At 41.2% G+C, this 17213-nt stretch overlaps 2 protein-coding genes across 3 annotated transcripts in view; one reads left to right on the top strand and one right to left on the bottom strand.

Annotated features, from left to right (window-relative positions):
- Window positions 1-3667, top strand: part of eva1bb (eva-1 homolog Bb (C. elegans)) — a 16280-nt gene extending 12613 nt beyond the window's left edge. The window contains exons 3-4 of one of the 2 annotated variants that reach the window (XR_011598755.1): window positions 316-1799; window positions 2393-3667. Coding sequence is in view for 1 of the 2 variants with exons in the window: in XM_070921384.1 (XP_070777485.1) it covers window positions 316-734 (419 nt within the window). In the remaining variant the exon portion in view is untranslated. Of the gene's footprint in view, window positions 1-315 lie in introns of both variants that reach the window. The other variant, XM_070921384.1, reaches the window with a different exon arrangement.
- Window positions 3128-17213, bottom strand: thrap3b (thyroid hormone receptor associated protein 3b). Its single transcript, XM_070921383.1, has 11 exons — window positions 17114-17213; window positions 13914-14062; window positions 10748-11551; window positions 9224-9829; window positions 8254-8420; window positions 7990-8101; window positions 7812-7887; window positions 6925-7106; window positions 5966-6197; window positions 5365-5514; window positions 3128-4828 (listed from the first exon to the last, which is right to left on the bottom strand). Exons 2-11 carry the CDS (start codon window positions 14027-14029, stop codon window positions 4607-4609), a joined length of 2667 nt encoding a protein of 888 aa, XP_070777484.1. The 5' UTR covers window positions 14030-14062; window positions 17114-17213; the 3' UTR covers window positions 3128-4606.

Below are 17213 nucleotides of genomic sequence, written 5' to 3'. Positions count from 1 at the left end.
TTTACTTCTTCAGACCTCTAAAAACTATTAAAGGAGAAACACTTCTTGCTACTACTTTCCTTTCTGAGCGCCAAATATAAAGCTACCGCCAGCAGACAGTTAGCTTAGCTTAGCACAAAGACTGGAAATGGAGGGAAACAGCTAGCCTGGCTCTGTCCAACCAGCAGCTCTAAAGCTCCCTGAGTAAACCGTTGTATCTCCTTTGTTAACAGTCTTTATGCTAAGCTAAGCTAAACGTCTGCGAGCTGTAGTTTCATATTAACCGTACAGACATTAGAGATTAGAGATCCTCCGTTGTGTTTTCTGCCCACTCAGCCAATCCAGAGAGCTTCGCCCTCTACTTCATGATGGGCGTCTGTTTCGGCCTGCTCATGGCGTTGTGCCTCCTGGTGGCCGGCATCGCCTGCAGGACTCGCCGCCACAGCAGGCCTCCCCCTTCCCCCGAGAGGAGACAGCTGAAGGAGTCCAGCGAGGAAGAGGATGATGAGAGTATCGCGGAGGAGGATGAGGAGGAGGCGGAGGTCCCTAAAGTGACAATGGGGCCCATGAGTGATCGCAGCAGCCAGTCTAACGGTACTCTGAGGAGCGTGAATGTGTTCGCGTCAGCAGAGGAGCTGGAGAAGGCGCGACGTCTGGAGGAGAGGGAACGAATCGTCAGGGAGATCTGGAGGAACGGACAACCGGACATCCTGGTCACAGGGACGGGGACTATTGGACGAGTGCATTACCACTAACAGACACTTTAACTGTGCCCTAAAAATCCACCGAACACTCAAAGTGCAGGAAATACACAGTGGATAGAAAACCGTTTCACCTTGATTTGTATGGCGACCCAAAGAGTTCAATATTGACATAAGGGACTGTTTACATGCTAACATGCTCACACTGCTAGAATGCTGATGTTTAGCAGGTATAATGTTCAACATGTTTACCATCATAGTCGAGCATGTTAGCATGCTAACATTTGCCAATTAGTAAAAAACCACAAAGAACAGCTGAGGCTTGATGGGAATGTCGTTAGTTTTGCAGGAAATTGATGAATTGAAATGTTGACCTCATGGTGGTGCAAGCTAAAACAAACTGCAACACCGTCAACTTGTTTAATTGTGTACCCCAATTTAAATAAAATGAAATACAAATTTAGGACAAGAAAAAACAAAATGTTTACCTTCAGCCTCAAGAAAAATTACAATACCCTCCTCCTTTTCTCCCCCTAATAACTTCTGTACAGTCCCTAAATAAAGAAGACATTATGAAGTAATCATATGAATAAATACAGACAAAATGTATTGAATTATTTCACAATGTCAGTATTAAATTATACACATTTTGTCTGTATTTATTAATGTGATTATTTGTTTCATAATGTCTTCTTCACTAATTTAATATTGAACGCTTTTGGTCTCCATAGAGTTCGTATTGTATTGCTTGTGACACATATTTGGCTTCATTTATATTATATTTTACCATCTTTGCAATGTGAATAATTAAAAGTTTAACCACTTTTTGAATCAACAACACGACACGTACGTGTCACTGGATGTAGCAGAGCCCATCTGTCATTATTTTGTGTGTCAAACAATGCGCTTTTTCGCTTTCTTGCCGAGAATTAGATGAAATGATCGATACCACTTATGTCTACATGGTCAGCACGTTAGCATTAGCTGGAGCCGAGAGACGGCTAGATTAGCTTAGCCTACCGGCGCTTCTATTGTCGTTACTACGAGGTTGCCAGGCAACCACGGGAGACTCCAGGAAGTAACTAGTCCAGCCCAAGAAATAGCCCGGAAATACACCAAGTAAGTAAAAGTACAAAAGTATAAGCATCAAAGTATACTTAAAGTACCAAAAGTAAAAGCAGGCTACTCATTATGCAGCATGTCCCATTTCAGAATAATGTTTATTATGTTCTCGGACTATAATTACTTTAAACTTTATCTGCTGGGTAGTTTGAGAATGATTTGCCTCTCAAATGTAGTGTAGTATAAGTATAAAGCATAAAATGTAAATAATCAAGTAAAGTACAAATACCTCAAATTACAGTACTTGAGTAAATGTATTTAGTTACTCTCTACCACAGTTTTTCAAGCAAAACTGCCCAATGTTCTCTGGTTCCAGCTTCACAAGTGTGAAGACTTGCTGATTTCTTTGTCTTGTATGATAGTAAATTGAATATGACTTTGGACTGAGCTAATGATATACTAACGTTATTCCTTTCTGAATAATCAATTGTCTGACCAACAGTCCAAAAAACATGAAAATATTCAATTTAATTTACTTCTAATCTTAGCTGAGAAGTCAGCTTCCCACAGAAACCCTCCAGTCCTTTCCCAGTTTGTCTCTGACCCCATCACTTCCTGTGTTTCCCTTTTCCCATCACCTTCCCTCCCAGTTTCAGCTCCAACACTGCAGCCCTCTCTTCTGAACACACGTCTGTTGGTGAAAGGGTTCCTTTGCCTCGGCCGTACTGTAGATGTTACCAATGCAAAGCTTCACCAAGTGGATCCAAGCGACGTCCCAGGAGACGGTCCATTTCATTTTCTGTTGGCTGGATTTTCCTCCTGCGTCCAAGAAAAGGCTTTTTATGTTACAACTGGAGCGCCTGTGTCCAGTGTCATGTTACGAGTGGCTGAATTGGAGATTGTTTTTGGGTTGTTTTTTTTTTTAGAGAAAACAACTCTCAATACTGACAAAATTAAGACACTCGTGAGCTGATGGTGTGTGCTCATTCTGTGACTGTTTGTGGTTCCTCTTTAACAGATAAAAACATGTTCAATATTGTTTTACCACCTTAACACTTGGTGAATTTTGGGGATTTTATCACATGTAGGGGAGCTTCCTTTAGTCTCTTCTTTTCATGCTACTTTCTACTTCTGCTCCACTACATTTCAGAGGGAAATATTGTACTTTACAACAATTATTTGACAGCTTTAGTTACCAATTACTTTACAAGTGAAGATTTTTGCATAAAAACACACAGAGCTTCTAAATAATGGACAGATTAATCGATAATGAACATAATCATACGGTCCGGTTTGTGGCCAAGCTTAAAGTTACCACTTCAATACTTTTATACATATTGGCTTTTAATAAGGTCAGAAGAAAAAGAAATTAAGGGAAAAAAATGGTTGATTTTTGCAAGTATTAATATTTTTACACAGGCTGCATGTGAGACCCCAAACAATGAAGTAAATCACAAACCATTGAACACAGTGGGCTGTCTAACATTTCTACAGTCTGTTCATTTGTAGGTCTAAAAATAAAAATAATTCACACTCACAGAATTGCCCTGAATCAAAGAAACAAACATCTATTGAAAATGAAAAGACAAGTACTTCAAAGCTCTTGAGAACAGTAAAAAAGTTTTCAGCTTCAGATTTAACAAAAGAGAAAGGTACAGTCCTACAGTCGTGTTTCGTACATGCAGTACAGTCAAAAGTGGGACGAAGCAGCACGGTGAGATTCACAAAACCAGCTCTTCTAGTTTGTGTCGTCAACTCTTAAAAACACACCTTCATCATTGCCTTTGACGAAATGTTTCAGGGTTTCACTTCACTTTTTTCATGTTCTCTGACAGAAGTTAAACTGCAGGTCTTTTTTTGCTTGAATATTACTGCAACTGCTGCATTTAAAAAGAAACCCAAACCATATTCGGCTTTTATTTTTTCCCTCCCCCAGATGTTAAGATTACAATAATTTAGGTCTTATAATTCTATACATGTATTAGCCTTTTGTAATATCCATTTGTTTTTAATTAAAAGTCTAAACAAAAAGGTAGCCACTTAGCTAAGTTGATATGACAGAGGCAGAAAAACCTACAGCTTTGTTCAGTCTGAAGCCAATTCTTTACAATTTACACTTTGTTTTTAACTGAAAACACCCACAATCAATGAGAATATACTGTAGCGCACACACACACATAAAAATGTCTTCACTTCCTAAAGAGAAATACAGGTGAAGTGGCACTATATGAAAAAGCTCGGGTAATATGAGTGACAGACACCAATCGTTTGGGGGTTCAACGGATGGTAACTTTCATGTTTGATACCTTGACGAGTCCTGAGCCCGCTTCTGATTGGTCCCGTGGAGCGAGGTATGAATCAAACGGTTCATGCAGTAACATCAAAGATTTATCAGAGCCCCAAACACACAGAAAGAAAAACAACAACATGGACATCTTCGTCTAATGACTTCCCACGCTGACGTCGTGCCTTAAACAGATTATTATTTTCTAAGGCACAAATGCGTTTCTTATTTTCAGAGAACATTAATATTTGAACTTTGTTGCCTCAGTAATTTCTCCCTTAAAAAAAAAAGATACGATTAAGTCGACCTGCTGCAAAATCAAAACTCACCATCACCATTAAAAAAAAAAATGAAGCTAACCTCACGTACGAAAGTAACAGAGTGCTGCTCTTCATTCAAGTCAGTTACAGTTCTTTCTTCACTTTAACTGTGAGAAGGCTCAAACTCACTGAATATTTTAACCGTTAAATGATGTGATGACGAGGAGGGGAAAACAGAGAAGAATAACCCCTTCATCGTCACGGTAACCGCTCTGAAACACTGAGACGCTTGTGAACATGTTGATGATGATGATGATGGACTACTGCTTCAGGGCGTCTCCAGCATTCTTGATTTCTTTACGGTCGACTTCTATGTTGTCGTCTCCCAGCTCCCGCTCCTCCCCTCCCTGGAACATGTCGTGGGTCCACTTCGGGCTGCTGCCCCCCTTACGGTAGACAAAGCGTCCCCGGCGAGGAGGGAAGGAGCCCCGGCCTCTTCCTCGGTTGTCTATCCAGGTTTTCTCACCATCGCGATCGTCGTGCTGGAAGGTTAAAGGTGAAGATGACGATAAGAAAAACAGAAGTCCTTCACACAGCAGGGCCTCCTCCCAAAACTCAAGTCTGGACCAACATGAAACTATTTATACATTTGAAGCATTTTTTCAGTTTTTAAATGAACAATATACAATAATATGTTTCCCTACAATACAGTTTACGTGGCTGGAAGCACAAATTACTTATAGTTTGATATACACAAGAACAAGTGGGTTCTGTGCTCGTTCGTGTACATTTAAAAAGTTAAAACGTCTATAAATTTAAAGGTAAAGGCGCATACAATATGAGCTCAGTGTCCTGGTTTGACTCTGAATGGGGACGTCACACACTCTCTGTTGCTCCAGTGGGCCTTACATTTCTTTGGTTCTTCAAATTCCAACATTTAAGAAGCCGTATATTTCATATTTGGATGTTGATGTATCTAAAAACATTAAACATGAGGACTACAGTGGTTTTTGACTGGCCTACAATCTAATCTTTAAATTGAACATATCTAAATGAATTAGCAGCTTCGGAGACCCACCAGATAATACTTCCTGCTCTTGGGAGTGTATTCAGGGTCCCACTCCTCCTCTGGAGGGCGCACTGGAGGATTCATATTGGCAGGGTTTCCATTGCTGTTGTTGCCTGGATAATTTCCCCTGTTCCAACCTCTCCCTCTGACTCTGGGGAACTGAGAGCAAAACAACAGGTGGATTTAAACTTGCAGTCGAGGGACGAACACATTTTCCACAATAAGATGGAAGAATATTTAATTTGGTCCAAATCAGAGTCAAAGCAATCCACTCAGGGACGATGAGAAGGACAGAACGAATAAAAGCCATACTGATGGAAATCAGGCATTTGTTTAGTGGTGAGGTGAAGTTCCACTGACTTGCGCTACATTACCTTTGTAAAAATCAGGCAGTACATGGAATATGTATGATAGTGTCATCATCATTATCATCACCATCCACATTATGTTCCTTTAGCATTAGGAGGAAGGAACAGTGCAGAGAAGCGTAGCCTACTGTGACGCCATTAGGACAGAGAATTGCAAGAAGATGAGATGTCAGTACCTCAGTGGAGAAGAAAAACAAATATAGCAGAAGAAGAGATGAAGAAAGACACAGACGGGGACTTACAAATCCGCGGCCTCGGCCTCTCTCTGTGTTGTGGCCCTCATAATCTCGAGGGCCTCTGTCTGCAGGCCCACTGTAGTCCCGCGGAGGATAACGCGGGTGACTGTAGCCCTCCTCCGAGTGCTCCATCCCCTCTCCCATGTACTCTTTACCTCTGAAAGGTGGAGGATAAGGGGATGGAGAGGACGAAGAGGAAGAGGAGGACGGAGAGCGATCCCGCTTCTTCTTACCCTTCCTGTGAGCACAAAGGTAAAAGGTTGGACGTGAGTGACATAAAAATGGAAGAAAAGTTAGGTTTACAGTCAAAAGTGTTCAAGCTTGAAGGTATAACATTTTGTAGAGTGGCGACAACAGTTACAAGAGACATGACCGATGTTTTCACCTCTTCCTCCTTCACACAGCGCCCCACATGTTCGTTTATATGTCTCATACTTTAAACATGCATGTCTCTTCACAGTGTTTAGATTGTAAACTAGACAGTTTTACTTTGGAAGCGCTAACGCCTTTAGCCAAAAGTGTCTCCTGCAAGTGGAGAATCAACTTTCCTGATCACACAGGCTCAGTATTGTACGTTGAAGCCATGCCATGCCATGCCGTGCCAAGCTGTGAGCGTTTACAGCCGTACAGCACTGACCTGCAATGTTATGGCCACGTTTGGGAGCAACTAGAGTTTAGTTCATGTAACAGTAGTTTTCTGATCCACTCTCAAACAGTCATATCTGAGCTCATGCTAATTCAACACTTCCTGCCTCTGCTTCATATTGAGCTTTCCATCATTGAAACACGAGTACACGAAATACAATGTATTTCTCATTAATCAAATGCCTGCTACTGTGTGTCCATCAAACTCTCTGCAGTGGAACTTAAGGAGTTAATATTATCCTACACTCGGTGAAAATTCAGTTTCTCCCGTGAACACAGACTGTGTTGACCTCTAGTGGAGTGGCTGAGACTAAACGTACTTGGATTTCTTGTGGTGTTTCCCAGATTTCTCAGAGGACTTCTCTCTGCTCGCTCCTCTGGAGCCTCCCGGGCTCCTGCCCCCTTCACGCTTGTAGTCGCGCTCCTTCCCGGCAAACCTCTTACGCCTTTCAATATCCAGGCGAAGGTCCATCACGTCGCCTTTGAACTTATGACTTGGATCCTGCAGAGATGTGCATTTATTAGCCACTACAGCAGCTGTTTACAATACTGAATTTTTGAATGAAGCAATCAAGCGCACATTTTCCCACAGATTCAAAAATGCTACACTGGTGACAAACAAATGCAAAACAAATGCATATCTGCAGTACAAATAAAGATGTACAACATAAATAAGCACTGTGTTTCCTCTTGTGGTAACGACAAAATGTGAATACTGATTTTTATATTACACATTACTATGATGGGTAACGTTCCACAAACACTATGTGTAGCAAATAAAGAATAATACAAAATGCTTCTTAAAAAATGACTTTTCACAATTCTATATAAAAGTATTTGTGGAAACCAGCAGCATGCATGTAGCTTATTCAAATAAATTGAATTTCACAGTTTTTTGTGACTTGATTTTTTTCTTTTTAGGAAAAATACTTACAAGGTAAAGGCACTGATAAGCGTCCCTTGAGAGGCTTGGACTCAGGATCTTAATTCACTTCCTTTTAGCCTTTGCTTGGGTTCGTACATACCCAATCAATAACCATATCTCATAGGCTGGGGGGCTTGCTTGGCACTTAAAAAACACAATTGGGCTCTTTTGATTTAGAAATATGCATCCTTTGAAAGAAAAGCACAAAGCTGAACACTGCTGCTTAGGATCGTCTCAAATTTGCTTGTTCCAAATACGTCAAATTTCAAAAGGGCCGGTCACCTTGTAGCTCGTCTCCTCCATATCCTCAAACAGGTGAGAGTGCCTCTTAAAGGCACTGGGGGAAACATCGATTCTCCTAAGAGAGGAGGAAAATGTCAGCAGGCAACGAGAGACTGCATGATGGAAATGCTTTGCTGAACGCATCACTGATGATCAGATGATTAGACTTTGTAGATACCTGTGGATTTCTGGGCTCTTTCTTGGCTTCATCATTTCTACCTCTGCAGCCTTTCTTTGGTACATGGCAAACCGCTCACTTAATGTCATGTCTGAGGATTGGAAGTGTTGAGCTGCAAATAAAGAACAAGAAACTATTATTCCACATACAGCAGCACCATATTCAAGTCATGAAATGTCCTGCGGATCTCGTCAACTGTCCAAACTCCTGTTGTCTCGTTATCTCGAGTCTATAGAGACAGAACCAGTACCGATCGTACTATACCTTTGATGTAGTGCACGATTGAGACTATGTGCTGAGCAAACAGCTCAGAAGGGCTGCGACGGAGCTGTGCTGACTGAATGTGCTGGAAAATGGAACGAAACTCTGGATCTTTCTTAGTGGGATTGACCAGATCTCGAGGCATGAGGCGATCTTTAGACAGGGAAGAGCTGAGAGAACAGAAGAAGTGAGGAACATCGATTAAAGTAAAAGTACAATAAGGCTTCACAGTTTTCAGTAAAATACTGGCCCAAATATGGGACGAGGGGGTCGTATTATACTCAAGGACTAAGTTAGTACATACTATGTTTTTTTGGGGGCATTTTCAATTTGCACATAAAAAAAAAAACCTGAGTTGAAATTAAAAACTCAGGTTTGGTGGAAAACTTGGTGTATTGATTAATAGAAGATGCAAGAGAGTGAAATAGAAACAAACTAAAGAGTTAAATTGAAGAGAAGAAAACATTGAATCTGTTAAGTGATGAGGAGACTATGACGTTCCTCAAATTAACAAACATAAATTCCACATTTCCATCATGTTTTCTACATGGTTTTCCCACTGTTCGAGGTTTGACTGAGGTTTGAACAGTAGTGGATGGAAACGTGTATTAATGGGCATTTTTCTGGAAATTCCATTTACTACATTTGGATGCAAACTTGATTACAGGAAGTGTTGCATTATGGGTAAATTTCTTCAAGTCATTAGCCCTAAAGTTTTTCAGTTTAACCTACAGGAGTTTCTGATGACTTTTCCGCCACAGAAGAAATAAATTCCTTGACGGGTGAAAATGAGTCAAAAGCATATTCCAATGTATATGTAATGTATATGTAATTTGCTGCAGAAGCAGACCTGTGATTGAATCAACTGTAAAGCCAACAATTACCAGTGTAACAAAATGTCCGTCGTCTTATATTCCGGCCAACGCAGTAATACTGCAGTGTACATTATATGAATGGGTGTTATTATACATACCTGGGCATTTCATCTAGAGAACCAATTTTGAGTTCAAACTCCTCCCTTGATGCAGACGCGTGTCGTACAGGTGACTCCTCGCGAGGAGGGAAAGCTCCCGGGAACAGCGGCCGCTCCTTTGCCGGAGGGGACGGACTCCTTCTGGACTTCTCCTTTTCTTTCTTCTCCTTCTTCTTGGCCTTCTCCTCTTTCTTGGAGCTGTGCTTGCGGCTTCGGTACAACTCCTCCTCCATGTGATCTATGGACTCTGCCTCTTCGGCGTCTCTCCGGTTTTTCTCCTTCACTGACGAGTAGGACGTTGAATAGCTTGGCTCATCCCCCCATTTCCCGAAAATGTCCCGAGCCGTGAGGGTGGTTTTGATCTCGCCATCCTCCTCAATGTCCCTCTCTTTCAGCCCGTGAGACTTGAGGAACTCTTCTTCTCCAGCATCAAAGAAAGGCATGGTCTTGTCTTCCTTGGAGTCGCTGTAAGAAGTGGACGACATGTTGAAAAGGTCTCCAGACTTGCTTCCTTTCTCCAGTTCTCTGTCTGCGGTGCTCTGCTCCTTGTCGCGACCGTTCTCCTTTTCAGCGGCCTGCTTTTTGTTTTTATTCTCAGCCAAGAACCTGAAACAGAGAACCAAACAGGGCTTTAGTACCTGCAACGCCAAATACACTACTAATATGCTTATTTTAATAACAACACTTCAGACTGAGATGAACGAAGTACAACATATTCTCAAAACTGGAAAAGAACATGTAATACACAGAAGGGATGGGCATGCTTAAAACCAGATGGTAATTAACTTTAAATTTCCTAATCATTTCACCTTGATGGCTCCAAACTGACACTGTCCTAATGCACATGTTCAATTATGTTACATTAACTAGCAAATGTAACAGAATGCTCTAATAAGGAGCAAGTAAACCACCAAAATGGAAATATGAACTTGAAAATATGCATAATATGTTCCCTTATAATAAAACAAAATAATTTAACTCTTAACTCTAATAATTTAATATCCTGGCCTTAAAAATATAGTATCAGTCACCAAAGATCTCCAAGCGTTATCAGCTCATTTATATGAAAACTGTCTTTCTTATTATTTGGGACATTATTCTCAGTATTAATGTACTGGCCCAGTCAAGTTATTCTTAAAAATAAAAACAAGAACTTTAAATCACCACTGCCTGCTTGCCAAAATAGCAGATCCTGTCCGTTACAGAAGTTTTCATTTCCTATCTTGATTATTTCTATTAAAGAAATAAGAAAATTGCCCATCCCTAATGCAAACAGTAAAGACCAGGACTCACAATGCAATAATTATACTCACGTAACCACAGAAAAGGGCAACAGCCGGCTACATTTTCAATGCACTTAAAATCAGCAGTCTTATGTATTCCTTTTTAACCTGTATTCTTCCAAGGATCTTTGAAAAAGGCTAAACATGTTTGAAGGAAAAATAATGTTCATAATTTGTTAGGAAAATTAAAGAGAAAACAATGTAATTACATTCAAATAACTAAAGAAGGTAACGGACATACTTTTTGAAGGCAGCAGAGATCACCGTCTTATCTCCAGCCGGCAGCTTGGCATCTTCTTTAGAGAAGAACCCAAAGCCGCCGAAGGAGGCGGTTTGTCCTGACTTCGTCGGGCTCTTTGCTGGAGGGGACGGCGCGCTGCCGATGGTTTTCCACAGAGGACCAGCACTCCCCGGCCCTTTACCCTTAGGACCAGTGGAATCATCCTCTTCCTTAGTCTCTGGGCTGGTCCGTTTAGGGCTGGTGTCATAGTCAATCCATTTACCTCCAGATGCCTTCTCGATGTCACTGCCTTCTGCTGCCTGGCCTGATTTCTCTGCTTGACTTTCTGCTAACTTGTCCTTAGCATCCTTGGAGCCAGGCTTGCCCTTGCTGCTGCGATGATGTGGTGATGAAGACCGGGACCGCGAAGAGTAGCTGGAGTGCCTGGAGCGTCGAGATCTCCCCGAAGACGAGCGGTCAGAGCAGCGGGAGCGGCTCCGGCTGCCTGAGCGCTTCCTCGGCGTGCGGGAGCGTGAGCGCCCCCTCCTGGGGCTGTGTGAGTGGTGGTCCTGGTCGTGGTGGCGATCGTGCCAGCCCCCACCACCACCCTGCCAATTGGCCTTATAGCCATAGCCGCCGCCGCCTCCTCCCCTGTTCTGGTAATGGCCGCGTTGGTAATAGCCTCGATTTCTGCCACGATAATGGTAGGGCCTCCGGTAGCCTCGGTTGTAGCCTCTGAAACCACCTCTGTTGTTCTGATAGTCCCTGGTAGGATAGTTTCTGTAGGACGGAGAGTGAGAGCGAGAGCGGGAACGAGACCTCGAACTGGATGAGAGAGAAGAGAGAAAAGACAGAAAAATGACGTTATTGAGGGCAAATGATGTGGTGTGGCCTAACACAATTTTCAACCGCACAATGCAAGAACCACCCAGTCCGGACACTAAGCAAAATACTGCAACCACAAACCTACTTGTCTTGAGGGGAACGCTACATCAGTGAAACGGCAAAAGACTGAATGAACATCAGAAACAGACAACATCAGCTGTCCGTGAACACCAGACACTAGACAGCCGGAGAAAGATCACGGAGGCCTTTCACATCCCCGTCTGACGCCAACAGATGTGTTTGAAAGTTGGACCTTGTGTTGAGAGTTTCTGACTGAACCCTCAGGCTCTACTTCTCTCACTGTTAAGCTGCCACTGGGCCCAAACTGGGGTTAGTTTAATAAAATGGATTTCATCATTCAGAGCCAATTGTAAAAGACAAAGAGTCCTGGATTTCTTGCATAACACCACACTAACAGTGACGACTGCAGGGGTTGGAGTCATTATGGACAAATCATGGACAGGAGCATACAAAGATACTGAAGGATCAGTGGTTCCCACAATTTATCTTAGCAAAAAAATAGATATGATTTACAACATGATACCCAATCACAGAGGATTTATTAGCTTTCTTAGTTATTAAAGCTGAAACAATTATTCGATTAAGTTATTAGTCTATTGACAGAAAATTCATCAGCAACAACTTTGATAATCTATTCGATCGAAATTCACTGGTTCCAACTGTTGTTGGTGAATATTTACTCATCTTCTTTGTCTTCTATAATAGTAAATTAGTTAATCGAACAAATGGACTTTTTTTTTCCACTATTTTCACAAGTAATAGAAAAACTATTAAATCGATTAACCCAGAAAATAAGATAACATAATAGATAATGAAAATAATTAGTGTTAGTTGCAGCTCTGTATTATATTATACACTTACAAGACACATTTTTAAAAGGTGGGACTGATAAGGACTGAGAGAATGAAACATCTCAAAATAACAACATTGAAATAATATTAGACAAACTATAACTCATTTTCTGTGGACCCTCCGGTGTACACAATGGCCCCTGGGGGTCCCAAAAACATATTTGGGCAGGCTTGACAGGAGACCCACAACTGCCCATGTGTATATGAAGTCAACAGGGGGCAATGTAAGCTCAGTGACGACTGGGAACTCTCTCCACCGAGCTCATCCTGACTATGAAAGGGTCTGTGTGCAGCTCTGTCATTCACACCGAGAAACTTAAATTACATATATTTCACAAATGAAAGATCTACACACTGTCCCATAAATAACGTCTGCTACACTGAGACTGAGAACTGTACCAACTAATAACCATGACACGATATCTGACTGCAAATGAAGAGCCCCACCTACAAAACAGCAAACTGTAGCTTCACTTATCAAAGATTACAAGGAATAACCATCAAATCAATCTTCCAACTCCAGAGAAATGTTGAGTAGCATGTAAATTCAGTTAACGGACACAATGTTAACACTGCACATGTGCTGGTGTGTCTTTGAAGTCATAGACAAAAACATCACGTTTGCAAGTACATGCCACCTACATTAATGCAAACACAGAATTGTCATTTCTCACCCCTTGGATCTTTTCATTGGAACAGAGCAGTTCAGGACTATTGCTGCACTACACACAAAATACAGTGTACTCCCACAAGCAAGACAGTCTGTGTTGCCTTGATGTGTGTGCCGGACAAAGGGTACACCCAGGACACACCTGCTCTAATCCACAGAGGGAGGAGGCAGTAAAAGGGGGGGGGGGTACAGGAAGGCCAGGAATACAATCATTGACATGCAGTGTAGCAATGCTCTTCACAGAAAAGAAACCCACTCCAACAACTCACTGACTGACTGTGAAAGTGCTTCAAACTCAAACATGGACTAACAACAAGGCAGCCAGCGTGGAAAAGCAACATAGCATGTAATAAATTAAACATTATGTTGGGTATATTGGTTGACATCTTAAAACTGCAACACAAATATAAATGATGACACTGCACTTTCCTAACAAGAATGAAGGTGATGCAATGTGCTTGAGGCTTTGTCAACCCTTTCTCCCACACAGGAAAAACACTTATGGAAAGTGAGAGCAAACCTAGAATGAGTGACTAACTTTTTAACTAACTATCTATAGTTAACTGAAAGAAACCCTTAATATGGATGTTACACAACATCAAGTAACCTGGTAACTAAAATAAAACCATGTGGCATAGTTAACCAATGTATTTTGTTTTTTTACTAATATCACAAACCACAGCCTGTACATCATAAAATCAGGACAACTATTTATGGTATGAAATGAACAAATACACATACACAAAGTCACTGGATTTACCTATAGCGACGTTTTCTGGATCTTGAGCGGGAGTGGCTTCTAGAGTGAGATCTGGAGTACGATCTGGACCTTGATCTGGAGCGGGACCGAGCTGGAGAATCCGGAGCCTTTGACATCTTTGCACTTAGGCCAGTATAAATATTCTTTTCCTTGAAAACATAAGAAAACAAGTGATTTATTGGTTATGAGGCATTGTTGATGTTTTGCTCGCACACACAATTTACTTACTCTAAGTTCAATACAGGAAAGAAACAGATACCAAAGATTATGTAGAGCAAATGTGCACTTCAAAAAGACAAACATCAAATATCATTTTAAAAAATCCCCCATACTCATCAGGATTGCCCAGCTACATATTTCCAGACCTGCTCACAGGCTGGTTCTGGACAGCGTACGTGACACCTTGTCACCAGTCATCAAGACCCCTGCTCTGCTTTTAAAACCTGCCAGCAACCATCCCTAAAGCCCCACATGACCTTGATATTTAAGAGAAAAATAAATCAAAACCAATGCGGTGATAACACAGAGGTCAGCTTTAAGACCGTAGCAGACAGCTGGAGCAGCATGTAAACATGAACACATGAGCCAGCAGCAACGAGAGACAGGTTGAACTTCTGAGCAGGAAGATGTGAAGCCCGTTGCTGAAGAGGAGTGAAAGCTGGCTCAACATCAGACACAATTCAAAGTAAATAGTGCTTCTATCCAAGGACATGACCCTACCAACAACTGGAAACAGCCAATAACACAGGATCAGATTCTGAGAATTGGTCATCATCAACAAACTTTATCAACTGAGAGTTAAACAATCAGCTCTGTGGGAAACTGTGTTCTGTGTTGTTAGTTTCTGAGAAGTCATATCAGTGATAATGTAAAAGTCTATCATATACAGTTCTTTGTTGGGGCGCCCCAGTTAAGACACTGACCATGACCCACAACATCCCTGGTTTGAATCTAGCCGGAGACCTTTGTTGCATCCCTCCTTCATTTCCTATCATCTCTCCACTATTGCTATCTAATAACAGCATACAATGGCTAAAATGTAAACAGTCCTTGGCAGGTAAAGATTCAAGATGCTTTTATAAAAGCGGATAAACTTTTGATCTGATTACAATGCCTGACAAGAAAATGTTAAACAGAGAACAAACTTATCAGCACAAAAGACAGTGTCCAATCTTCCATTGAGCAACTGTCACTGCTGCTGTAAAATATAACTGTGAGGTAAACAAACAGTGCTTCAGTTAAGTGACGTTGACTCCCGAGCAAACTACTGAGTCAACACTGACCGTAAATGACAATCTCAGAAGAGGTGAAAGTTTAAAGAGGTCATTGGAGAGCATAGCATTGCATCACTTATTTCATCCCAACCCTTCAGGACAAGAATAATTAAAACTATTCTTCTTTCTATGCTAGTTTCAGCCAAGGGGAAGAATATAAATATCAAAAGTACCTGGCAGTTTTCACAGTTATGCCAACTAAAATTTAGCAGCAAGTGCCTTTCTTTCTGTCAAGATGCTCTAATAAATCCTACAAATGTTTTTTTTCTGTTTATGCATCTCTTCTACAAAATGGAGATCAGAGTAGCAGCCTCTTACAAAGCAGCAGCCCTGGAGCAGGTGGTGTTGCTTTAGTGCAGTCGGGCGAGGAGAATGCTTTTACTACTACAGGGACCAGGATCTTAATTTTGAAAAGGCAGCTTCCCTGGTACTGATGACGTCAATATGCTATTACAAGTTAAAGTCTGAAGCGTTAAACACTTAAGTCCTATGTTAAGCTAGAGTTAGGTTTTTAGTGAGTCTCTCATGAAGAAAGGAGATCCATGCTTCCAATATTACTAGTTGTATGCCTAAAATTCACAACAAGCAGGCTTTACTGTGTGAGTTTAATATGCAGAGCTGTGCAAAGTAAGCTTGTAGCCTAAAACTGCATAGGGAAATACCTTATAATAAGCTTTATGTTAACAATTAGAGGTCATTTAAGAGCTTGTATTCATAGCATCATCTCTGATTCTGCTTTTTTTCTAGACAAGGCCCTGCAGACTTCATGTATGCCCTGAATGATAATTACAGAGAGGTGCATCAGTGAGTTGACTCTCACCACATTATCCGATGTACACTACCAAAGCTCAGCTTTCTCTCTAACATAATAAAAAAAAAAACAGGAAGTGAAACTGAGCATGAACAATTTCAAGTTTATCACTGCATGTTGTCTCTGACAGTATAGGAGGCAGTCTGTACAGCTGCACGCCCTGCAAACATCTCATACAATACAGGTTTACATGCAATGATATTTAAATATGCCTTTGCAGTACTCATCTACTTGTTTCCCTCTCGTCTCAGCTCATCTTATCTATCACATACTGTGTGTTCTGGTGTGGTTTGATGTCAAACTGGTTCTGGTTTACCCTGAAAAGTAGCCAGGCTGGTTGTGTGGGTTGATGATAAACTAAACATACATCTGACCAAAGACAGACACATTTTAACTGTGGATTGAAATAAAAAAAAAAAAGGTGTGGAACCACAACAGTTGCCATAAACTGGGTTAAAGGTGCTCAAGTCAAAGGAAAATCAAGTCTGATTTGAGTATTTTGATAATAGTGTGATTCCCTAAAGTTAAGGTTAAGCTCTTGAAAGTGCATATAATGTAGTATGTCAATACTGATCTCTGTTGATTATACTATAAAATATGTCGGATAGCTGTTTAATATAACTATTGCATATGTATTACACTTGATTGAAACCTTATACTTCCCGGACAAATACATTGACATCATGGCATGGGGGAAAATCCCCAACACAAGCCACGCCGGGATCAGCTTTGGTGGTTTATTTAGTTAATTTCGTTAGTAATCATTTAAGGGTACGTGCAAAGAGACAACGTGCGGTTAACTTACCTCCACACTGCAGAGAGCAGGTGCCACCGAGTTACACGTTAACAGCAAAGAAACTGATATAACAAACTACACACAAAATAACGTAAACAAATATTTAGTTAGTTTTGCTTAACGTGCAGCTGCGGGGACACACGACACTGTAGCCAATACTTAAGTCCAATAAATCTGAGTAAAGATCGATAATGCTGCTGAAATCACCAGCGTTAACGACATGCCTATCGTTATACTCAATCTTTTATCATTAGTAAAGCAGTAGCTAGCTAACTCCAACTATCAGCTTAGCTACAGGACGAAACACATTTGTAATTACCTTTTCCCCGTTTTCACAGTGCTGGGCGAGGTTCGTTTTTAAGAATAAATGTTTGCAGAAGTAGAGCAACCTTTGAGGCCAAGCTGCCTGGTCGTCTGGT

The sequence above is a fragment of the Enoplosus armatus genome, chromosome 16, assembly GCF_043641665.1.
Source record: "Enoplosus armatus isolate fEnoArm2 chromosome 16, fEnoArm2.hap1, whole genome shotgun sequence".
Classification (NCBI taxonomy): domain Eukaryota; kingdom Metazoa; phylum Chordata; class Actinopteri; order Centrarchiformes; family Enoplosidae; genus Enoplosus; species Enoplosus armatus.
The sequence above is the reverse complement of the archived record's forward strand: the minus strand, read 5'-3'. Positions and strand labels throughout refer to the sequence as shown.